Genomic DNA, 25,245 nt, shown 5'->3' on the forward strand with positions numbered 1-25,245 from the left:
GCAATATAGATGCTGAAAGGTTATCAAATATATCCCTTTACCTACTTACAACACTCAGTTCTTGTCTAGAGTGATCATTTCTATTATTTTCATATTGGTCCCTTTTTTATTCTAACTGCCCTCCATGTCCTCCCCCTCACCCACACACTTGTGGCGAGCCTTCTATATCCTTTTGCTTTGTTGCATATTGTCTACCTTTGGACCAAATCAAGTTGGTTTTTGTGGTTTTATAGTATGCTTTGAAATTGGAAAGTGCAAGTTCGCATGTAGTTTTCTTTTGAAAGATGTTTTCGCTATTCTAGATTCTCTGTCTTATCATAAAATATTTAGGATCAGTTTTCTCTTTTCACAAAATGAAACTCTGAGATTTTCATAAGATACATGTTGACGCTACAGATGAATTTGCAGAGAAACTTGATATTAGGATTTCTATTTTATAAACAGAATATCTGACTAAACCATTAATATTTACAACTAAGTTAATTTTATTTCCAATCTTTATTTTCTTTTCCTACACTTTAAACAGCTGTATTTTCACATGAATCATCATTATTTGACTGTACATCTAAATTCAGAGAATTGGACAGCTATCATCAATATCTATTTTAACACCAAAATGGAAGTTGATACACATTATTACTCACGCCCTATTCCTTTTCTTCTTGTACTGATTAAAGTTTACTCCAGAACAATATTGAGTGAGAGAATGTATAGCCTTAACTTACTTGTGATTTCCGTGGGCAAGAGTACAAACAAAAGTGAAATATTTAAAAGAGAATTTTTCATCTACTGTCATACTAGATGTAATTTTCTCACAAATGCCCTTTACACAAGAGAAAGTCTTGTTCTCATAATTTTGAGGAGCTTGGATCCTGAATGGGCATTTTATTTCTTCTCTGATAATTCCTGTCCCTCTTCCACAAATTATCCACATAGAGACCTTACGCTGTCTTGTCTACTTGCCCATGGGTTTCTCTTTGAACTCATTTATTAGTCTCCCTCTTGATTTCTACATTATAGCCACAAGTAATCTACTTGTTTTTTTCTCGATACACTGGACATACTCCCACCTTAGGGCCATTGCATTTGCTTTTCTCCTTCAAATCTTCTTTCCCCAGGTGGCCACAAGCTTCAGATTTCAATTACTCAGTGAGATGTTACCTGAATATCTTGTTGAAAACTGCCATTTCCCGCCAACATTTGATACACATCTGTTATTTTTCTTCCTGAGGCTTCTCACCTTTTAATATACTGTAGAATTTTTGTGTTACTGCTACTCAGATATATACTCTAGGAGGACAACAATCTTGGTATATTTGCTCATGTATTTTTATTTCTTAGAAGCAACTTAATTCACTTCTGTTTTCTGATGTGTCAGGTATGAGGGGGATAAAACTTGATGCTCTTTCTAAGGCCACCCTGGCTCTGAAATGGAGGAGGCAGGCTGTGGTCTCATTGATGAGAACTTCTTAAGCTGACTCCCATGGAGGCGGGGGGAGGGTGGGAAAGGAGGGGTATACCGGGGAGTGGTGGGGAATGTGCACTGGTGGCTGGATGGGTATTTGATCATTGTATGATTGTAACTCAAACTCATGAAAGCTTGTAACTGTATCTCACTGTCATTTAATTTAAAAAGTCATATCTGGAAAACTCAGATGAGGACTTAGAAGTTTTCTAGTTCCATTAGAAAAAAATACTAAGTACTAAAATACTAAAAATACTAGTAATTATAGTGACTTTTTATAATTACATGTGCTTGAACTGAAGATTGTTTTTAATGTGCTTGATATTTTGGTGGGGAAAAGCCATTAGACAAAGTCTTCTGAAATGTAAAAATTGTCATTTTGTTTTCTAGATACCCCCAAATATTTTAAATTTGAGTTAATGAAAAATACATTTAAATTCAATAAATAATCTTGTTATAATAAAGCTACAATTAAAAATAACAACAAAAAAGCTGTTCCGCCTTGATGGAATCACTCTGAGATGTAAGTCGGCTGGGATGTTTAGGAATAGCTTACCGCCTCTCCACATGGTCCCTACAGGTGTCCGTGCTGTTAGGGAAAACCTCAGCCATTACTTTTTCAACTTGCTGGAAGTGGATTGAACAATGGCTTAGTCTAGATTTTGATCTTGGCTCTTGGCACACATCAAAGAGAAGACAAGATAGAAAGCCAGAACTTTAAAGCAAGGAAAGAAAAATGATGCTAAACAGAAAAACAAATTGCCCGGCATGGTATGTGTTCATTCAGATGGGCAGAGAGTGCCGTTGCCATGGAGTCGAGAGAGCAGAGAGTGGCCAGGTGTCAGCAGCCAGAGACTCCAGGGGAAGAGCAGTGAGGAGCTAGTGTGGCTGGCGCTAGAGAACCATGGAGGAGAAGGCCAGAGACAGGCTTGTGCACAATCTTCTAAGGCCCAGGCCACGAGTGGCATGTTGTGTAAGGGATGTCCATGCTGGCAGAGGGGGGACACATGCCATGGTGTGGCTAGTGGCAGTGGTGCATCTCGGTTTTAGGTGGTGGAATGCACAGCAATTGTTGCGTAGCAGAGGATAGGGTCTCCGCAAAGTCAAATGAAGAGCTGAAGTGCTGTTTTCGTGGGCTCAGTGCCCCAGCCCTCCACACAGGCCATTTCCGCAGCCGCCTCATCTTTGAGAGCAGCCATGGCAGGTGGCACCTGTGGCTGGCATGCTGCTCACCAGATGCACGCTGTGGCGCTGCAAAGGACCTCACTTACGATGCTCAATACCTTTTCACAGGACTCTAGACATCTTAATTTCTTTCTCTCATTGTAAAACATGCACAAAAATTTATACAAAATTTATTTAAGGTTTGGAAATTAAACCGAAAACCGTGTAATACACAGAAGAAAACATAGTGAGACATTCACTACCACAAAACTTAAAAAGTAATCTAAAAATTGGAAAGAATATTTTCTTATTTCACATCTCACAGGCCAATTGATATCCAGAATACACAAAAACTCACACAACAACAGGAGCAAAATTACGCACTTCAGTCAGAACATGGGCAAAGAAAACTGAATATATAATTCTCCAGAGAATATATTGTAGGGCCAACAGAAACATTTAGAGTGCTCATATCACTTTTTTGATAGATTTTCACTTTATTTCTAATGTTTTTGTCACTAGCAACAATATTCAATAAACAACACTTTGAATGCAATCTTACACACATTGGCATGAGTATATACAAACAGAAAATATGCAAGAACACATAGTAATTTGTTATGGTTTACAGATTTAGTAAAGGAGGACTCATAGATATCTTAATTTTTTAAATTTACTTTTGTTTTTATGATGTTGTTCACGATGATTTATTCCGTGTGATATTCCAACACCAATCCCACCACCGTTATTTCCAATTTTCCCAACCACCACCAAAGCCTGCCCCCATAGCATCCCCTAAACAATTTATTGTGTATTACTTGTTATGAATGATTGGCTAAGGATGATCAAAAAAAGATTTCCTGAGAAGAAAGTGTTCGAAGATTGTTGTATCTCACCCTGGAGCCAATGAGCCCTTGTATTAGAGATTACTAATACGTTGTTACAGATTAAACCTTGTGTATTAATATTTTTTAATCGAGATTGGTTGTCTTTTACTTTGTATCCCATCTAGTGTGGTGTGCTATTCCTGGTACATCAGTTGTAGCCATCTTATTTGGTGGTCACACCCAGCAGTGCTCAGAGCTTCCTCCTGGCTCTGCACTCAGGGATCACTCCCAGTGATCCCATGGATCCATAGGGGTTGCCAGGGATCCAGCCTGGGTCAGCCCAGTGCAAGGCAAGCACTCTGCCCTCTGTATTGTCTGATCCTGATCTGTGGTTGTTTGGTATGTTTTGCTTGGAGTAATATCTGTCAATGTTTGCCAATTCACAGTACAATATTGCACACTTAAAATGTGCTAAGTTCATGGACCTCAAGACTCTTGTCACAAGAACAAACCAATGGGGGGAGGACAGTTTTGTCTCTGGTGTAGACTGTGGTAACTATATTAGGCTTAGTGGGGCCATTGCTCTGCAGAAGGACTTAAGTTGTCTGAAGGTGGTGCACAGCAAAAAGAGAAGATACTATAGCACCAGAAGGCAGCAGGCATTCAGGTGTGTAGAGAACGTGTCTGAGGAGCAGGGTGTGATTGGGTTCTGAAGTACCCTGTTACATAGACACCTGTGTTCTCTCTGCTCTGTGCTTAATGTGGATGGGCAAAAGTAGAAAAGAAAGATAGGAAAGTGGCGCCGGAGAGATAGCACATTGGGCAGGGCACTTGCCTCACACGCAGCTAACCCAGGTTCAATCCCCAGTACCACATAATGTCCCTTGAGCAAGGTCAGGAGTAGTCCCTGAGCACAGAGCCAGGAGTAACCTCTAGCATCACCAGGTAAGGCCAAAAAGAAAAAGAAAAAGAAGAAAAAATAAAGCAAATAGGCAGGAGTATACCCTGTGCATCACCAGATGTGACTCAAAAAGGAAAAAAAAAACAGAGAGTACAGGGAGAAAGGCACTTGCGTCACATGCAATCAAGTCTGCTTCGATTTCAAGATTCACAGATAGTCCCCTGAGCACCTCCAGAAGTGACCCCTGAGCTCAGACTCATAAGTCTCTGAGCACCAACCCACCCAAAATAAATAATTATTTAAATTGCATGGTAAAATTTTAAAAACAATCCAAAAATAACAATGCAGCATGTAATATAAAAAACAACTCTGATAAATGGTAAAATAAACAACCTGAAAGAAAAAATAAATAAAGCAAAGAAAAGATACAGAATAAAAGGAAAGAGAAAGAGAGGACAGTTGTTATAAATCAGTTCCATTCTTAACCAGGAATCAGTACCTTCAGTCTCTTGCAGAAATCTCTTTTTGTCGTCTTCTTTGCTGTGTCCCTGGGCCTGATAGATAGACATAAAACAATTTCCCCTTGGCATTACTTATAAGAAGCAGTATATTGGAAATACTAATATAAGTGTAGAAAAAGGAACACCGTTTTCTTTATTAAACCCTTGTGGCAACTTTTAAGTATCCAACACTAGACTCGGGGTTCTTGATGAAATACATTTCTCTTGTGTCAGATTCTTTGAGTCATGAACCTGCCTTTGTATCTTAAGAATAAAAGATGATTTGGTAGGATGCTGCAGGGTGACTGGAGAATTAAGCGTTTGTTTAAGACACAGGAGACATTTTGTAAATGCCCAAAGAATTTGTTAGAGCTAGACAAGAGCTTGGCATCTAATTCCAACTTCTGTTTATTTAGACAGGGGAACTGGAAATAAAAGATGGGAAAGTATTTCCTCACGGACACATCCTCCGTTTCAGTCTCTGAGCCTCCCATTCTTGCTAACACCCATGTTTGCTTTTATCAGCTGACTCTGAGTGATGTCCATTGTTTCTGCACTGGTCCTTTGTGCTATGCAGCACATTCCTTAGGGTTAACCGGGATTGAAGATGTTAGTGAGGACCAGCTCCACTGTAAGAGCCTCACAGGAATTGGATCAGTTATGACGGGAAGGTGCACAAGTTACTTAGAAGTAGCTCCTTCAGTTCCTCTCTGAAGAACTCTGAATTTTTACTGTGTGGGTCCCCTTTCAACTTAGAGGAGTATTTTATAGGCCAGGGAAATTTGAGGCCCCCACCCCAAAGAAGACTAGCCAGAGAAATGGTACAGGATGTAAGTCACTTTTGCATATGGCCAAAGCTGGTTTGATCCAACACTACATATACCTGAGCACAGAGCCAGGAGTAATCCCTGAGCACTGCTGGATGTGGTTCAAACCACCACTACCCACACGCTTGTCTTTCCCCAACCAAAAAAAAAAAAAAACATGAGCTTTTTAGACTTGACTGCAGAGGGGTTTGCATCCTGTGTTTGCCTTGTGGTTTTGTTCTGGGCATTTCCAGATGCATAGTTCTGCACATGTGCTCCTCGACAGTGACCCTTTGCAAGGCCCTGGCAGTTGCTGTGAGCAGTGCGGCTACCTTCTGCTTTGTACCTGTTCGATATGTGGGTACAGATTTCCCTGCCACAGCCCTTCCATCTCCAGTATGTTCTTTTAATTGGTTAACTCCTAGGGTATCCTGCCGAGGATTATTTCTGAAATAATTTAGCTTCTCTCAGGAGTGAATGAGTCAGGACCTGGTATTTCCAGACTCCTGGGGTGTTGGGGGGATGTCGGGTGAGCAATTAAGGGAGCTCAGCTGGGGTGACTAAGTTCTATCTGTTATTCTAAAGGTGGTAAACTGGGGTTCAGATTCTATCTAAATATCTGAATGATGGATGCTGCTTTAAGAGGCCTCCCAGTTTATTTATTCCTTCCCCTGTGTTCCTCAGAACATGGGTCCCAGGGAATTCTCTTATTCTCTAGAGCACTGTGTTAGGATTGGGCTTCATCTTTACAGCATTAATTTGAGTGTGATTGAATTTCTTTGTCTTCTTTTTCCAGGTTAACAATTCATGCTGAATGCCCCATGCACTTGGAAGATTTTCCTATGGATGTGCATGCCTGCCCCCTGAAGTTTGGGAGTTGTATGTATTTTTGTGCCTTCTCTTTCTCAGATAGTCTTTTGAAAAACACAGCACTTCCTGTCTGTCTCTTAGTCATTTCGAGGCTAAGACCTTTGATGCGCCACAGGCGGGGAATGGTCCAGGAGCGGGGCTGCGCTGAGAACTGACACTTACCCTTTAATCTACTGCTCTTTGTAGATAGCAAACCTCGTCTCACTATTTCACATGAAGTTCTCTGTAATTACACCGAAACAGCTCTTCCTAATTTATCTAGGAGGCAGAGTGGGTCAGAAATGCAACTTCCTGAAGTCAGGATTCCTTCCACACACTCTGTATTTGCTTCTGAAATCCCCAGGTACTTGGAGCCGGTTTTCTGTAGTAAGTGGCAGACAGGAAAAGACTCTCGAGATTTCCTCATTTTTAGAAAATATTGCCTTTTCTATTAGCTATAACTCTGACAGGGAATGAATAGACATGTCCTGTTTTCAAATGTATTAGAAAAATCCAAATTAAATATAGTTTGAGTGAGTTTATGGCGCTAGGGAATTTGGGACTCAGTTTCCTGTAGGAAGTCTTCAGGGCTCGTGCCACGGTTTGTGTGGATCATGTCTAAATTTGATTTATCTCTGTATTTGCAAGCAGAATGTGGGAATGTGCATCTGAAAGGCCCAGATCATTATGCATGGCACATTGTCCAATGCTGACAGATGTGTCTCCTGTGTCAGGGACAGAGATGAGCCCAAAGGCCTTCTTCTAGGAGGTTAGATATATCCATGAATGAAAAGAAACCCTGCTTTCCTGGGGCATATATTATAGAGATCAAATAAACCACAAATTCTGAAGGAAAGTAGGAAGGATGCTGTAAAGTGAGCTGCGCCAAGGAAAATCGTAAGTAAGGGAAGGAGGGAGAAGGAGAATTGAATTTCTATATGGCCTAGGAAGCCCAGTCTTGGACATTTTACCCCAGGAGGCCAAAATCTTGATTCAGGAAAGATTTGTGCTCCTATGTTTCTTGCGACACTATTCACAATAACCAAAATCTGGAAACAACCCAAGCGCCCAGGTAAGGATGACTGGGTAAGGAAACGATGGTCTCTATGCTGTTAAACAATAAGAAAAGACAGAATCACACAATTTGCTGCTAGTGGATAGAACTGAATGGATCATGCTGAGAAAAGTCAGGGAGAGGGACAGACACAGAATGAAGAAGCATAGCGTAATAACAAATGGCTGGAGACAGAAAAACAGGAAAGCTAGTCTATATAACAAACTGCAACCCTCGGACAGCCTGTTGGGACTCTTTACTCTTTTATATATTATTACATAAATACATTATATATTTTATATATTTATCATTTATCATTTCTTTATTCATATTTATTTTTAGTTATATCATCTTTATTTCATTTATATATTTGCATATGTACATTACATATTTATATATTCATTTAACTATTTATGAATTTATTAGAATATTCATTATATTTACTAAAATATTCATTATATTATTAAAATATTCAATATATTCATGTGAATTTATATTTTTGATTTGATATAAACATGTTAGTATATTTATATAAACATATAAATTTATATAAATATATAAATTCATAAGTATAATTATATAAATAAAAATTAGAAATAGGATAATCAGCAGAGTATATAAGTATATACTACAAATCATTTATGGACGATAAATATATAAATGTGTAAATATATTTACATAAATATAAATTTATGTTTATATAAAATTTAAGGCATAAATATTATATTTAATATACTTATTAAAACATACTATATAAATATATAACATATAAATATATAATTTGAATATAATATACATATATTTATATGTATTTTATATCTATTTATACATATTTATATAAACATATACATACATATAAATATTTTTTATTTATTTTAATTTTTTAAATATATTTTTAACTTATATTCATTGATATTTATTTTATTTATATATTTATATTTGTAGTGAACTTTTATGTATTTTATATATATTTATATGTGTATAATATAAATATAAGAAAAATATATAAAATAAATACATCTTGTATATTGAAAAGTGAGTCTCTTGCCCGCACGCCTGGCTCTCTTCCCCGGGGCCCCTCGGAGGGGATGGGCTCCAGCTTCCCTACCCGCCCCGAGCAGAGCTCCCGGTGGCCGAAGACCACCGGAACCTAGCCACAGCTATGCTCAAGGCCCCTCTCCACACATTCGGACAAGCCTCACACATGAAGGTACTGGCAGAGGAACCCAGGTATGTGTAATCCCATCAATGGCTAACATCCAGAAACTTAAAAGCAAGCTCCCAGAAAATATCTTATAACCTACTTTTCCCTCTGGGAGAAACTCGGAAGCTACTGAGAACTTCCTGCCCACATGGGACAGCCTCGCAAGCTTCCCATGGTGTATCTATATGCCAAAGCCAGTAACCAGATGAATCTCATTCCCCTGGCCCTGAAAGAGCCTCCAATGCGGCATCCTTTGGAAGGCCGAGAAGAGAGGCTTCTAAAATCTCAGGGATAGGACAAATGTAGAGGTTACTGAGACCGCTCGAGCCACTCGACGATCAACGGAATTTTGTGATTGTGATCGTGACATCATGTATGTATGTATAGATATATGTATATTTTTATGTATTCACATATATTTACATCACTATCACTGTTACTGTCATACCATGCTCATCGATTTGTCGAGCGGGCACCAGTAATGTCTTCATTGTGAGACTTGTTGTTACTGTTTTTGGCATATCGAATACGCCACCGGTAGCTTGCCAGGCTCTGCTGTTCAGGCAAAACACTCTCAGTAGCTTGCCAGGCTCTTGAGAGGGGTGGAGGAATCGAACCCTGGTTAGCCGCGTGCAAAGTGAATGCCCTACCCGCTGCGCTATCACTCCAGCACATATAAATGTTTATTTATACAATTCATTTATATTTATTATATTTGCATGTTATATATTAATATTTTATCTAAAATATGTTATTATATATAATTTTACAAATTTTTGACATATTAAACTGAGATTTAAACTAAGATTCAGTAATAAAATTGTGAATTGTAAGAAGTAAAAGTTATGGGGATGTGGGCTGGAGACATAGTTTAGTGGCTAAGGTGCTTGCCTTGCACTCAGTTGATCTAGGTTCAGTCCCCAGCACAGAGCCAGGAGCAAGCCTTGAGCACAGCCAGGTGTGGCCCCAAAACAAGATGAGGAAACAGAAATTACATGCAATTAATAAAATATTTTGACTATATTCATGTTTTTGATCGTTCATTATTATGGAAATTCAAGTTTTTAATTTTAGATAAATAAGAGATAGTAAACTTAGAAGTATTAGTAAGGACCAGTACTGTATAAAGATTTTAAAATACTGAGAACTGCTAGCAAATCTAATTGGATGATATCTGAATAACAAGTTTTGTATATTTTAATAAGTTTTTTATATTTATATTATACATATATAAAATACATGTAAAATACATAAAATTACATTAAAATATGAATAAAATAAATATAAATAAATATAAAATTTAAGTATATGTATATAAATATATGTATAAATATATATCTGTAAATACATGAATATAAATATATGTATATTATTTTCATTATATATTTATATGTGTGTTATATATGAATATATTGAAGATATTGTAATATTTATATTATATATTTTCTGCAAATATATGAATGTATATTTGTATAAATATATTTATAAATTTTATTTAAATTTATATATTTAAACTGAAGATAGTACACAGAATTCAAAGTCAAAATTAAAATTTGAGGGTTTTATATAGTGTGAAAATTTATCTAAAGAATACTTGTAAGTTTTGCCCATTGTATACAGACTTTTTAATATTTAAGTCAGGGTCACAAAATACCATTATAATACATAAAAAAATGATCATATTAATGTGTACGCCTACACTTCTGGAAGTTTTCAAATTTTGACTCCATGTGCCAGAGTTTCTTCCTACTGCTGTCTGTAAGAGCAGACACCTTTGCTTTAATTCTACAGCTAGAGTTAAGCTTTAGTTCTCCCAGGGTAATTATAATATTGCTTTTATTTTTCTGATTTCTCAACTTTATTTTCTATTTTATACTTAGAAGGAGATACCAACTTACAATAAATGTCAAAATCTGACTTTAAGACTCAGGCAATAGTTAGGGTAGCGCTTTAAGAGGGAAATGCGGGGCTGGAGTGATAGCACAGCAGGTAGAGCATTTGCCTTGCATGCGGCTGACATGGGTTCAAATCCCAGCATCCCATATGGTCCCCTGAGCACCGCCAGGGGTGATTCCTGAGTTCATGAGCCAGGAGTGACCACTGTGCATCGCCGGGTGTGACCCAAAAAGCAAAAAAAAAAAAAAAGAGGGAAATGCAGTGTGTCTAGAGCCAGAGGGCTAGTACAGTGGGTTCAGTGCTTGCCTTGAAAGTATTGACCCTGGATCAATCCCTGGCACTCCATAGGGTCCCCAGAGAGCTGCCAGGAGGGGTCCCTCAGTACAGTTGGGTGTGGCCCAAGAACTAGAAAAAGAAAAAGTCCATTGGCATGTCTGAATGATGGTTACAGGAGATAGAAGTTGGTGTTCAGAAAGTGGCCATGGAGCAGGGATTTAGGTGTCCTCTATATGGACATGCCTTAAAGCCAAAGGCAGAAAGAGCCACCACGAACTTATTGGATGTAGGTTAATGTACCAAGAATTATTAATTCAGAGTCTGCAGAAGAGTGTGTTTCAGTCAACATGAAAGATAGGAAAGGTAAATATGAGGAAAATTAAGGGAATATGTCCTGAAATTCAGATAAAAATGTATATATATTTGATCACTGTATCACTGTATCACTGTCATCCCATTTCTCATCGATTTGCTCGAGCGGGCACCAGTAATGTCTCCATTGTGAGGCGTGTTGTTACTGTTTTTGGCATATCAAATACACCACGGGTATATTTGATAGTCATTTAAATTTTAAGTTCTAAAAAAGGCATTTAAAGGAATAAATCTTTAATGACGGGCTGAGAGTTAGAATCAAGGCTAAGGATAATGGTCTGGTTTGATCCCCAGCTCCACACATGGTGCCCTGAGCACTGCCAGGAGGGACCCTTGAGCACCACCCCGTGGGGCCCAACACCCCTCATCCCTAATCTTTAATGAGGTAGAAATGTTGGAATTTGGACTAAGGACTTTTGAAAATCTATTTCTCCACAGAAGCAATAAGAACATTTTTGAAACTGCAAAATAAACCTTCTCCAAAGTAACCAAAAGTTCACAACAATCTGAGAAATGTTATGTTTTTAAATGACTGTCTCTCCATTAGAACAGAACTGCTTGTTCCCGACCTTTCTCCTTCGTTCTGTAAACAGCCTTGAAGAGCTCTGAATGATAAAAGGCCAAGCCATCCAGAAGAGATGACAATTACGAAGTTATATATAACTAAGCACAGAATCTCAGATAATGTTATGTAAAACCGACAGTATTAAAAGGAAAAGTAGGCAATTTAGGACTAACCATGGAGCGTTTCAGGACTCGATTTTGATAAAAAAAAATTGATTAGACAGGGGCTAGTCTCAAGGGACAGAGTACATACTAGCCTGTGCAAGGCATTGAGTTTGATCCCTGCTACTACTGGCTGGAAAAATGATGGTGAGGTCCCTAAAAACAACAGTTAGGCCGAGCATCAGCACAAACAGAAGATGGAACAGCAGTATCCGTGAAGTGAATCGAACGGGCCATTGCTCCCTCAAACAGTCGCAGAGCATATGGATTCTCAGGCGTATTTTCTGGAGTGAACCAAAAAATAAGAATTGTATGCTTTAAACCTGTAAAGGTTCATAAGTTTTCAGTTTTAAACTATACAAAACCATACAAAGCTCTTTATCCTATTACAGATGAATGAAATTAGCAATCAACAGCAGAAAGGGAATTTGAAAAATTTTATTCATCTGGTGGAATTATGGGTGAGGATTGGAGTGATAGTACCACAAGGAGGGAGGACCCGGGTTTGATCCCTGGTGCCCATATGGTCCTTTGAGCCCCACTGGGAGCAATCTCCGAATGTAGAGCCAATAGTAAGCCCTGAGCACCACTGGGTATGGCCCCAAAACCAAAAATAGGGGAGGGATGGATAAGGGAAGACATTATCATACTCCTAACTAAGCAACAGGCCAGAGAAGAAAAAAAGAAAAATATAAAATAATTTGCAATGAAGGAAAATGGTGCATAGAGTATCGAAATTCCTGGAGGAGTCCTGCTTTAGGATACTCCTTCCACAATCCGGAGCTTCTCTGCTTGACTCTCCCATTTCTTTCTGTTTTCCTAAACTAAGTCTTTGTAGGAACTTCGGTAATTTATCAGCTTAACACAGATATCAGTGGGCAGGTTATAACCATAAAGACTATTTGAAAAGAAGCATCTGAAACCAATACCCTATTCTTGTTCCTTGAGATACTAGTCAAAGATCAACAGACTAAACCCAAATGAGCAGAAGGAATTAAATAATGAATATTGATGGAAATTAAATGAAATAGAATGCTAAAATATTAAAGAGTAACTAAGAATGTTAGATCTTTGAAAATATCAACCAATCTAAAAGCTATAGTAAGACTGACCAACAGCAAAGATAGAAGAATAACATTACTAAAATATAAAAATGACTGGAACTGAGAAAGAAGTAGAAATTTTTATCTGACCTTTAATAAAAGATTATATTAGAAATGAACTAACTCCTTATAAATTACACACCACGCTGATTTTACCATATGGATTATGGCAGAAATTTAAAGTTACCAAATGTTTAAAAACTCGATGCTAATTGTCCCAGTACCTTCAAAATAATAACGAAGGAGGCACAGTTTCTTAATCAGCACCCCTCCACACTGGGGTCTTTGGGGAGGGAAGTGTCTGTACGGTGATGGGGGTGTTGGAATTATGTGCATGAAAAACCACCAACAATAGTTTTGTTCGTCACAAAACTCTCTTCAATAGAAACAAAAATTTAAAAATTCTTACTCAGATCAATATTACTCTCATACCAGAATCAAAGTTTACCCCCCAAATTGACAAATGTTCTCATGAGTATAGACACAAAAGTCTTCAGCTGAATACTAGAAAACCAAATCAAGCAACTTAGAGAAATACCCTATTTAAAAATGGCATATAGCTTAAAAGTATAAAGTTGGCTTTAACAACCAAAATTCAATTAAAGATACCATATAAATTGAATATACCAGAGCACTTAAAACACATGATTGTATTAATAACATGTAGAAACACATATACCGCACACCAGAACATTTATCTTTAATATCTTTAACAGTAACCAATGGCTAAAACTGGTTCTGTCCCTTTGGATAATTGAAATTCCTGATAATTGCAGGTGTAGGGTATAGTAATAAACCTGTGTGTTTTCAGCCGGTTTCATATGTATACCAGCCTTGGACTCTGCTTCTTAGGTTCTTCAGAATCCTTGTTTCACTTTCTCTAAAACCTTTATTCATGTATTTACATTGTATTCGCTCTCCTGTTTTAGATACTAAATTCTGGTAGATTTTTGTCTTGTTGACCTCACCTACTTCTGGGCATTATTAATTTCTGTGTTGGCTTCCTGCTAGTTCATAAAACACCACAGGATCTTTTGTACTTTGGAGCCTTTGAACTTGCTGGATTTTGACTGAAATCTGCTGCACTAGGTTCTGAGTCCGATTTTTCATGTTTTATCTTTAAAGTCTCTCCTTCAAAGAGGTGCTCCCTGATAACTGTATGTAATGAGTCATTTCCCCGCCGCATCCACCTGGCTTTATTTTTTCCATAAAGGTTACTGCTATCTGGCCAATCCTTCCATCCATGCTGCCTACCATCTTACCGTTCCTTCCCCCTCTCCCTTGCTTGCTTTCTCCTCCTTTCTCCTTCTCCCTTCTTCTCTTCTTCTTCTTCTCCTCCTCCTCCTCCTCCTCCTCTTCCTTCACTTCCTCCTCTTCCTTCACCTCGTCCTTTACCTCATCCTCTTCCTTTACCTCCTCCTCTTCCTTAACCCTTCACCTCCTCCTCCTCCTCCCTCCTCCTCCCTCCTCCTCCCTCCTCCTCCTCCCTCCTCCTCCTCCTCCTCCTCCTCCTCCTCCTCCTCCTACTTCTTCTTCTTCTTCTTCTTCTTCTTCTTCTTCTTCTTCTTCTTCTTCTTCTTCTTCTTCTTCTTCTTCTTCTTCTTCTTCTTCTTCTTCTTCTTCTTCATCATTCTTCTTCTTCTTCTTCTTCTTCTCCTTCTCCTTCTCCTTCTCCTCCTCCTTCTTCTTCTTCTCCTTCTCCTCCTCCTCCTTCTTCTCCATCTCCATCTCCTTCTCCTCCTCCTTCTTCTTCTTCTCCTTCTCCTCCTCCTCCTTCTTCTCCATCTCCATCTCCTTCTCCTTCTCTGTCTCATCTTCTGCCTCTTCCTCCTCATAATGTTCCTCCTTCCCCTCCTCCTCCTTCCCCTCTTTTACTTCTCCCCCTCCTCATATTCCTCCTCCTCCTCACCTCCCACTCCTCCCCCTCAGTCTTCCACCCCCTCCTCTCCTCCCCCTCCTTCTCCTCCCCTTTCCCCATAGTCCTACTCCCCATTCCTCTCCTCCCCATCCCTCCTATTCCACTCTTCATCTTCTTCCCCTTCCTCCTACCTCTCCCCTCCTCCCACTTCTCCACTTAAACCTGCCCTTCCTCCACTCCTCCTACCGTTCCCTTTTTCCTCTGCCTGCTTGTCTTCTGCTTCTTCTCTTGTCCTGCTACTGTGACTTCTGCTTATGATCCGTCTGCTGCTACTTCTTCTGCCTCTACCTCTTCTTCTTCTTCTTCCTCCTCCTTGTCATCCTTCTTATTCTCCTCCCATCAGCCTCTTCGTCATCGTCATGCCCCTGCCCCTCTGCCTCCAATATCTCTCCCACCTCTCCTCCTCCAACTCCTCCCAGTCCCACTACTCCTCTTACACCCCTCCGCTCTCCCCCATCCCCCTCTACCACCACCTCTTCCCACTCCACCTTCTCCCCATCCCCCTCCTCTGCAGCCCCTCCCTTCCCTCTCCCACTTCTACCCTTCACCGCCTACTCCCTCACCTCCACCTCAGTCTCCTTCTCCCCCTCTTGTCCCCTTCCCCACCCCTTGCTTCTCCCCTGCCCCACTCCTCCTCTATCTGCTTCTTCTCCTTCCACTCCCCCTCCTCCTCCCCCCTCCTTCTTCTGCTGCTGCTTTTTGTTTCTGCTTCTTCTGCTTTGTCTTCTCCTTCTCCTACTTTTGCTTCTGCTTCCCATTCTGCAGCTTCTGCTTCTGCTTCTACCTCTCCTGCTAATGCTTCTGCTGCTTCTCCAGCTTCTCCTACTTTTGTTTCTGCAGCTTCTGATTCTTCTGCTTCTCCTACTTCTCCTACTTCTGTTCTTCTGCTTCTCTAATTTCGTTGACTTCTGCTTCTGCAGCTTCAGCTTCTGCTTCTGCTTCCTACCTCTTCTACTTCTAATGCTTCTGCTTTAGCTTCTCTGGCTTCTCCTATATCTTCTGCCTCTCCTGTTTCTTCTGCATCTTCTACTTCTCCTGCTTCTGCTACTGCTACTGCTTCTTCTACTTCTCCTACTTCTCCTGATCCTGCTTCTGCAACATCTGCTTCTGCTTCTACTGCTTCTCCTACTTCTCCTGCTACTGCTTCTGCTTCTTCTACTTCTTAAACTTCTGCTTCTGCAGCTTTTTCTTCTGCTTCTTCCTTCTCCTACTTCTAACGCTTCTGTTTCTGCTTTGTCTACGTCTCTGCTTCTTCTGCTACTCCTTCTGCTTCTCTGCTTCTCCTATTTCTTCTGCTTCTGCTTCTTCTGCTTCTGCTTCTTCTGCTTCTATTCTCCTGATTCTCCTACTTCTGCTGCTTTTTTTGCTATCCCACTTCACTTGCTTCTGCATCTGCTTCTGATTCCCCTACATCTCCTGCTTCTTCTGCTTCTTATAATGGTTCTGTCTCTGCCTCTTCTGCTTCTCTTTCATGTCTTTCTTCTCCTGCTACTCCTTCTGCTTTGTCTGATTCTCCTACATCTGCATCTGCTTTTGATCCTTCTGCCTTTCCTACTCCTGCTTAATCATCAGCAGCTTCTGCTTCTGCTTCTTGTGCTTCTCCTACTTCTGTTTCTGCTACTTCTTCGCCTACTCTTTCTGCTCCTCCTGCTTCTGCAGCTTCTGTTTCTGCTTCTCCTCTTCTATTTTTCTGCTTTGTCTGCTTCTGCTACTTCTGCTGCTTCTCCTACATCTGCTTCTGTTTCATATGCTTATCATAATTCTTCTGCCTCTGCTTCTGTTTCTTCTGCGTCTCCTACTTCTAATGTGTCTGCTTCTCTTCTTCTGCATCTCCTTGGTCTCCTGATTCTCCTGCTACTCCTGCTCTTTTGCATGCCCTATTTCTTCTGCTTCTGTTTCTACTGATTCCTATCCTTCTAATGTTTCTGCTTCTGCTTCTTCTCCTACATCTCCTGCATTTTCTGCTTCAGCTTCTGTTTCTTCCTCTTCCTCTTCTCCTACTTCTAATGCTTCTGCTTATTCTCTTCTCTTACTTTTCCAGCTTCTCCACCCTCTCCTTCTGTTTCTACTATCTTTCCTGTGCTTCTGCTTCTTTTACTTCTCTTACTTCTAATGCTTCTGCTTCTTATGCTTCTCATACCTTGCCCAATTCTCCTGCTTCTGCTTCTGTTTTTCTGCTACTCCTACTCCACTTGTTTTTACTGCTTTTGCTTCTGCACCTGATTGTTTTGATTCTCCTAATTCTCCTGCTTCTGCATCTTCTTCTATTTCTCCTGCTTCTGCCTTTGCTTTTGCTTCTTTTGATACTCCTACTTATGATTCTCCTGCTTCTGCTTCTACTGCTTCTGCTATCCTACTTCTCGTGCTCTTGCTTCTCCTTCTTCTGCTTCACCTACTTCACCTGCACCTTCTGCTTCTGCTTCTTTTCTAATTCTTCTTTTCCCAACTCATTCAGGAGCTCCTGCTTCTGTTTCGTCTGCTTATCCTATTTCTTTTGCTTCTGCCATTTCTGTGTCTCCGATTTATCCTACTCTTTTGATTTTGCTTTCTGATCCTGCTTCTTCTGATTCTCCTCCCGATTTTGCCTATGCTTCTTAGGCTTCTCCTACTTCTCTGGATTCTTATGCTTCTGCAGCTTCTACTGCAGCTTCTTTTGCTTTTCCACCTTCTCCCATTTCTTCTATTCCTTCTGCTTTTAATTCTTCAGACTGTTCTACTTTTTCTGCTTCTGCTTCTGATCTTCTGCTTCACATCTCCTGTTTTCTGCAGCTTCTGCATCTTCTTTTCTGCTTCTCCGTTTTCTGCTACTCCTGCTACACAGCTTCTGCTTCTGATTCTTCTGCTTCTCCTCCTAATGCTCTACCTCTGCCTCTTCTCCTTCTTCTACATATCCTACCTCTCCTGCTAATTCTTCTTCTTCTGCTGCTTATCCTACATCTCCTCCTCCTGCTCCTCCTCCTCCCCGTCTTCTTCTCCCTCTTCCTCCTCCCTTCCTCCCCTCCCCTTCCCCCTCCCCCTCCTCCCTCCTCCTCCCTCGTCCTCCTCCCTCCTCCTCCCTCGTCCTCCTCCCTCTTCCTCCTCCCTCCTCCTCCCTCCTCCTCCTCCTCTCCTCCTCCTCCCTCCTCCTCCTCCTCCTCCTCCTCCTCCTCCTCCTCCTCCTCCTCCTCCTCCTCCTTCTTCTTCTTCTTCTTCTTCTTCTTCTTCTTCTTCTTCTTCTTCTTCTTCTTCTTCTTCTTCTTCTTCTTCTTCTTCTTCCTTCTCTCCTCGTTCTGCAACTTCTATTTCTGCATTTTTTTGCTTCTATTACTCCTGCTTCAGCATCTACAGCTTCTGCTTGTACTTCTGCTTCTTCTGCTTCTGCTTCTTATCCTCCTGCCTTGCCTACTCCTGCTTCTGCAGCTGCAACTTCTGCTTCTGCTACTTCTGCTTCCTACTTCTGTATTTTCCCTGTGCTTATTCTGTTCTCTTACTTCTCTGACTTCTTCTTCTACTTCTGCTTCTGCTACTTCTCCTGCTTCTCCTACTACAACTTTTGTTTCTTTTGCTTATTCTAATTATTCTGCTTCTGCTTCTTCTGCCTCTCCTACATTTTTAAAAAATTTATTCTTTTATTGGATCACCATGTGGAAAGTTACAAAGCTTTCAGGTTTAAGTCCCAGTTATACAATGCTCGAACACCTATCCCTTCACCATTGCACATATTCCACCACCAAGAATCACAGTATACCTCCCCTCACCCCCCACCTCCCCAGCTCCCCACCCTGCCTGTGTAACTGATAAATTTCACTTTTATTTCACTTTACTTTGATTACATTCAATATTTCAACAAAAAACCCTCACTATTATTATTTGGAGTTTCTCCCCCCTAAAGTCGGACCTGCTGGAAAGGAAGCATTTGCTAATTTGTTTTCCATTGCTGAGACTGAAGAGATATGTGCCCCTCCTACTTCGAATGTGTCTTCTACTCTTCTTCTGCATCTCCCACATCTACTGGTTTTCCTCTTACTCCTGCTGCTTCTGACTTCCCTATTTCTTCTGCTTTTGATTCTTATGATTCTTATTATTCTAATGCTTTTGCTTTTTCTGCCTCTCCTACATCTCCTTCATCTTCTTCGTCTTGTTTCTTCCTCTTCTATTTATAACAGCAATGTTTCTGCTTGTTCTGCTTGTTCTACGCCTCCTAATGTTTCTGCTTCTGCTTCCTCTGCTTCTCCTAATGCTTCTGGTTCTGCATCTGCTTCTGCTTCTGCTGCTTCTGATGCTCCTGCTTCTGTTTCTGCTGCTTCTGCTTCTAATTCTCCAACTTCTGCTTCTGCAGCTATTGCTTCTGCTTCTTCTGCGTCTCCTACTTCAAATGTTTCTGCTTCTGCTACTGGCTGCTGCTTCATCTACTTCTCCTGCTTCTGCTACTATTTCTCTTACATCTCCTGCTTCTTCTGTTGCTTCTACTTCTGTTTATGTTACTGCTACTGCTTGTTCTTCTACTTCTCATGTTTCTGCTTCTGCTTCTTCTCCTAGTTCTCTGACTTCTGCTTCAGCAGCTTTTGCTTTGCTTCTGCTTCTCCTACTTTTCTTCTGAAGCTTTTGCTTCTGCTCCTTTTGTTTCTCCTACTTATAATGTTTCTGCTTCTGCTTCTTTGTCTTCTACATCTTCTGCTTCTCTTGCTGCTTCTTCTGCTTCGTCTACTTACTTCTGCTTCTGCTACTACTTTTGCTCCTACTTCTCCTACTTCTGCTTTTTCTTCTACTACTGATTTCTTCTGCCTCTGACTGTGCTTGTTCTACTTTTCCATTTCTCTGTCTTCTTCTTCTTCAGATTATGCTTCTGTATCTTCTACTTCTACTTCTGCTTCTCCTAATTCAGCTTCTTTTCCTTCTGATTACCTTTTGCTTCTGCTTCTTCTGCCTTTCCTACTGCTAATGTGTCTGCTGCTCTTATTCTGAATCTCCTACATCTCCTGGTTCTCTTGCTACTCCTTGTGCTTCTGTATTCCTTATTTCGTCTGCTTTTTCTTTTTCTGATTCTTATACTTATAATTATTCTGCTTGTGCTTCTTTTGCCTCTCCTACACCTGCATCTTCTGCTTCAGTTTTTGTTTCTTCCTCTTCTCCTAATTCAATGCTTCTGCTCCTCTTTTTTCTGCTTCTTCTACATTTCCTACAACTAATGCTTCTCTTTCTGCTGCTTCTGCTTCTCCTACATCTAATGCTTCTGCTTCTGTAGCTGCTGCTTCTACTCCTGCCTTTCCTACTTCTCCTACTTCTCTGACTTCTGCTTCTCCAGCTTTTGCTTCTCCTTCTTCTACCTCTAATGCTTCTGCTTCTGGTTCTTCGACGTCTCCTACTTCTTCTACTTCTCCTGCTACTGCTACTGCTACCCCTGCTTCTGCTTCTCCTACTTTTCATGCTTATGCTTCTACTTCTACGACTTATGCTTCAGCAGCTTTTGATTCTACTTCTGCTTCTCCTACTTTTAATGCTTCTGCTTCTGCTTCTTTGGCTTCTATGTGCTCTGCTTCACCTGATTCTTCTTCTGGTTAATCAACTTCTGCTTCTGCTACTTATTCTGCTTCTCCTATGTCTCCTGCTTCTGCTTCTTCTTCTGATTTCTTCTGCTTCTGACTGCTTATTTTGCTTCTTCTACTTCTCTATCTTCTGCTTCTTCAGATTATGCTTCTTCATCTTCTGCTTTAGTTACTTCTCCTGCTTCTCCTACTTCAGCTTCTTTGTCTTCTGCTTACCCGAATTTTTCTGCTTCTTCTGCCTTGCCTACTGCTAATGTGCCTGCTTCTCTTATTCTGTAACTCCTACTTCTCTTGTTTCTTCTTCTACTTCTGCTTCTTCTGTATTCCATATTCCTTCAGCTTTTGCTTCTGATTTGTGTGTTTCTAGTTCTTCTGCTTGTACTTCTGCCTCTTCTCCATCTGGATCTTCTGCTTCGGTTTTTGTTTTTCCTCTTCTCCTAATTCTAATGCTTCTGCTTCTGTTTTTCTGCTTGTTCTATGTTTCATATTTCTAATACTTCTGCTGCTTCTGCTGTTTCTGCTGATTCTGCTTCTCCTACTTCTTCGACTTCTGCTTCTGTATATTTTCTTCTGCTTATTTTTATTTTACTTCTAATGCTTCTTCTCCTTTTTCGGCTTCTCCTACGTCTATTGATTCTCCTGCTTTTTCTACTTCTCCTGCTTCTGCTACTGCTAATGCTACTGCTTCTGCTTCTCCTTTTCTCCTGCTCCTGCGTGTGGAGCTTCCGCTTCTGGTACTTCTGTTTCTCCAACTTCTCTCCTACTGTTACTGCAGCTTCCCTTTCTGATTCCTTGCCTTTCCTCCTTTTCCAACTAGCATTATTTTGCTTCTACTGCTTCTTTCAATTCTCCGAATACTTTTTTTAGGTTCAGATTATCTTTCAGCTGCTTGGGTTGATTGTGCATCTGCTTCTGCTCATTCGCTGCTACTCTTTCTATTCGTTCTTCTTCCTATTATTTTTCCTTCTCCTAGTCCTCTTTGTGCTTCTACTATACTTCTTCATCTTACTGTATTTTATCTCCTCCTCCTCCTGTTTCTTCTGTTTTATTACTTTCTGCTTTTCCTCCTCTACCTCCTCCTCCTCCTCCTTCTCCTTCTCCTTCTCCTTCTCCTTCTTCTTCTTCTTCTTCTTCTTCTTCTTCTTCTTCTTCTTCTTCTTCTTCTTCTTCTTTCTTCTTCTTCTTTTTCTTCTTCTTCTTCTTCTTCTTCTTCTTCTTCTTCTTTCTTCTTCTTCTTTTTCTTCTTCTTCTTCTTCTTCTTCTTCTTCTTCTTCTTCTTCTTCTTCTTCTTCTTCTTCTTCTTCTTCTTCTTCTTCTTCTTCTTCTTCTTCTTCTTCTTCTTCTTCGTCTTCGTCTTCTTTTTCTTCTTCTTTCCCTTTTCCTTCTCCTCCTCCTCCTCTTCCTCCTCCTCCCCCCTCCTCTTCTTCCTCCCCTCCTCCTCCTCCTCCTCCCCCCTCCTCCTCCTGTTTCTCCTTTTTCATACTCTACTTCTCTTTCTCTTGGTGCTTTTACTTCTACTACTTCTCCTGTTTTAGTTTCCTCTTCTGCTTCTGCTTTGCTATAGTTCCTTCCTGCTTCTGATTCTAGTTTCTGCTTCTGATTTTTTTTTTATTTAAAAAAATTTTTTTATTAGTGAATCACCGTAGGGTACAGTTACAGATTTACAAACTTTTGTACTTGCATTTCAGTCATACAATGATCAAGTACCCGTCCCTCCACCAGTGTCCATTCTCCACCACCAGTGATCCCAGTATCCCTCTCACCACTCCCAGCCTCTGCCCTCCAGCTCCTCCCCACCCTTCTTCTGTGGCAGGGCATTCCCTTTTGTTCTCTTTTTCCTTAGAAAAGAAAATGCTTGAGCTTTAATTTCAGTTAACTTTTTGATGAGTGAAGCTAGTCAGAGGGTTAACTTTACAAATTTCAGCATTAGAATTTGTAATATCCAGTCAATCTGATTCAAAACAAATATCCTGGGAATTTCAGAGAAGAGAAGGTTAAGGACCCTTAACTTCAAGAAGGTGTAATTTCATGTGCAGATAGTTCTTAGCGATGGGTCTTGTAGATAACATTAACTTAAAAGAAATTCAGCTAGTTGCTGGTCTAAAATCTGTTCAGTGCCACTTCTCATACTAGATGTTAAGATGACCACAAAATAAGTTTACTGCTTCTGATTTTCTGCTTCTATTTTTTCTACTTCTGCTGCTCCAGCTTTTGCTTCTGCTGCTTTTTATCCTTCTACATCTCCTGCATCTGGATCTGCAGGTTCTGCTTCTAGTTATTCTGCTTCTCCTACTTACCCTGCTTTAGCTTCTTCACCTGCTGCTTCTGCTACTTCTCCTTCTTCAACTTCTCCAGTTTCTCCAGCTTCCTTTTATGAATGCTGGCCTCTCCAACGTCTACAAATTAACGTTCTTGACCAACTTCTACTTCTCTCAATTCTGTTGCTACTTTTCCTGATTTTTCTCTTTATTTGCTTCTGTGGAATGTATATTTACTTCTACACACTGTGCTGCTACTTGTATTACTTGTTCTCCCTCCTTTTTGCAGAACTGATTTTTCTCTTCCTCCTGGTTCTATACCTATTCCTCTTACTGTGCTTTAACTTCTCTTCTTCGTCTTCTCCTCTTCAACTTCTACTACTTCTTTACCATCTTCTCCTTTTTCTATTGCTTCTACATCTTTTTCCTCTTATTTTTCTTCACGTCCTCTTCCTCTGTCTTCTCCCTCTTCTTGTTATTCATCTTTATCTTCTTGTATTTCTTATCCTTATCGTCCTCCTCATACTCCTACATCTCCTTCTCCTTCTTCCAGTTCTCCTTCTTCTCCATCTCTCCTCTTCCTTATCTTTTTTCTGTAGCGTCCTCCTTCTATTCCTATTCGTCCTCCTCCGCCTCTTTCCCCTCCTCCTCTTTCTTGTTATTGTTGTTGCTGTTGTTGTTGTTGTTGTTGTTGTTCTTCTTCTTCTTCTTCTTCTTCTTCTTCTTCTTCTTCTTCTTCTTCTTCTTCTTCTTCTTCTTCTTCTTCTTCTTTCTCGTTGTCGTCATCGTCATCATTATCTTCCTTTTGTTCATCTTCTCCAATTTTCTCTTGTCTTTCTCTTCATCAAATTCTCCTTGTTTGTCTTCTTTTCCTTCTTTTTTTCATCTCATCTTCTTCCACCTCCTCCTCCTCTTCTACTTCTTCGTTTTTCTTCCTCCTCCTCTTTCTCTTCTCCGTCTCCTTCTTCTTCTTCTTCTTCATATTCTTCTCCTTTTCCTTCTACTAATCTTTTTATATAAAATTTCTCCTTTGGCTTCATCATCTTCTCTTTCTCCTTTGTCTCCCTCTTCCTCTCCTTCTTGTTCTTCTGCCTTCTCCTTCTCCCCTCCTTCTCCCCTTCTCCTTCTCCCCTTCTCCTTCTCCTCCTCCTCCTCCTCCTCCTCCTCCTCCTTCTTCTTCTTCTTCTTCTTCTTCTTCTTCTTCTTCTTCTTCTTCTTCTTCTTCTTCTTCTTCTTTTTCTTCTTCTTCTGCTGCTGCTGCTTCTGCTTCTTCTTCTGCTTCTTCCTCTTCTTCTTCCTAATCGTTGTCATCGTCTTCCTCTTGTTCGTCTTCTCCAATTTTCTCTTGTATTTCTCTTCATCAAATTCTCCTTATTTGTCTTCTCCTTTTCTTCATTATCTCTTCTTCCACCTCCTCCTCCTCTTCTACTTCATTTTCTTCCTCCTCCTCTTCCTCTTCTCCTTATTTTTCTTTGTATTATTTTCCTTCTTTTTCTTCTACTAACTGTACTTCTACTTCTCATATATGTATCTACATTTTCTCCTTTGTCTTCTTCATAATCTTCTCCTTCTCCTTTGCCTCCTCCTTCTGCTCCTTCTTGTTCTTTTCCCTCTTCCTCCTTCTTTTTCTTCTTCCTTCTTCTGATCCTTCTTCTACTTCTACCTCCTCCTCTTTCTTCTTTTTCTTCTTCTTCTTCTTCTTCTTCTCATTCTTCTTCTTCTTCTTCTTCTTCTTCTTCTTCTTCTTCTTCTTCTTCTTCTTCTTCTTCTGCTTCTGCTTCTTCTTCTGCTTCTTCTTCTGCTTCTTCTGCTTCTTCCCCTCCTCCTCTCCTCCTCCTCCTACTCCTCCTCTTCTTCCTCCTTCTCCTTCATCTCCTCATTCTTCTTATTTCTCTGATTCTTCACTTCCTTCTCGTCCACCTCCTCATTACTTCCTTTCTTTTCTTCGTCTACTACACGTTCATTTTCTTTATGTTCTTTGGCTTTTCCTTCTGCACCTTCTACTTTATCTTCTACTTCTTCTTCGTCGTCTCTATCTCCTTTTACTTCTTCCTATTCTCTTCTTCTCCCCCTTCTCCTATACTTCTTCTGATCTTCTTCTCCTCGTCGTCTTCCTTGTCTCCTCCTCCTCCTCCTCCTCCTCCTCCTCCTCCTCCTCCTCCTCCTCCTCCTCCTCCTTCTTCTTCTTCTTCTTCTTCTTCTTCTTCTTCTTCTTCTTCTTCTTCTTCTTCTTCTTCTGCTTCTGCTTCTTCTTCTGCTTCTTCCACTTCTTCTTCCTAATCGTTGTCACCGTCTTCCTCTTTTTTGTCTTCTCCAATTTTCTCTTGTCTTTCTCTTCATCAAATTCTCATTTGTCTTCTCCTTTTCTTCATTATCTCTTCTTCCACCTCCTCCCCCTCTT

At 40.2% G+C, this 25,245-nt stretch overlaps 1 protein-coding gene across 1 annotated transcript in view; it reads left to right on the plus strand.

The window, feature by feature from the left end:
- GABRA3 (gamma-aminobutyric acid type A receptor subunit alpha3) overlaps positions 1-25,245 on the plus strand; it is a 230,157-nt gene that overhangs the window by 141,719 nt on the left and 63,193 nt on the right. Inside the window, exon 6 of the mRNA XM_055122007.1 lies at positions 6,460-6,542. Coding sequence (XP_054977982.1) covers positions 6,460-6,542 — 83 coding nt within the window. The remainder of the gene's footprint in view (positions 1-6,459; positions 6,543-25,245) is intronic.

Source organism: Sorex araneus, chromosome X, assembly GCF_027595985.1.
Source record: "Sorex araneus isolate mSorAra2 chromosome X, mSorAra2.pri, whole genome shotgun sequence".
NCBI lineage: Eukaryota > Metazoa > Chordata > Mammalia > Eulipotyphla > Soricidae > Sorex > Sorex araneus.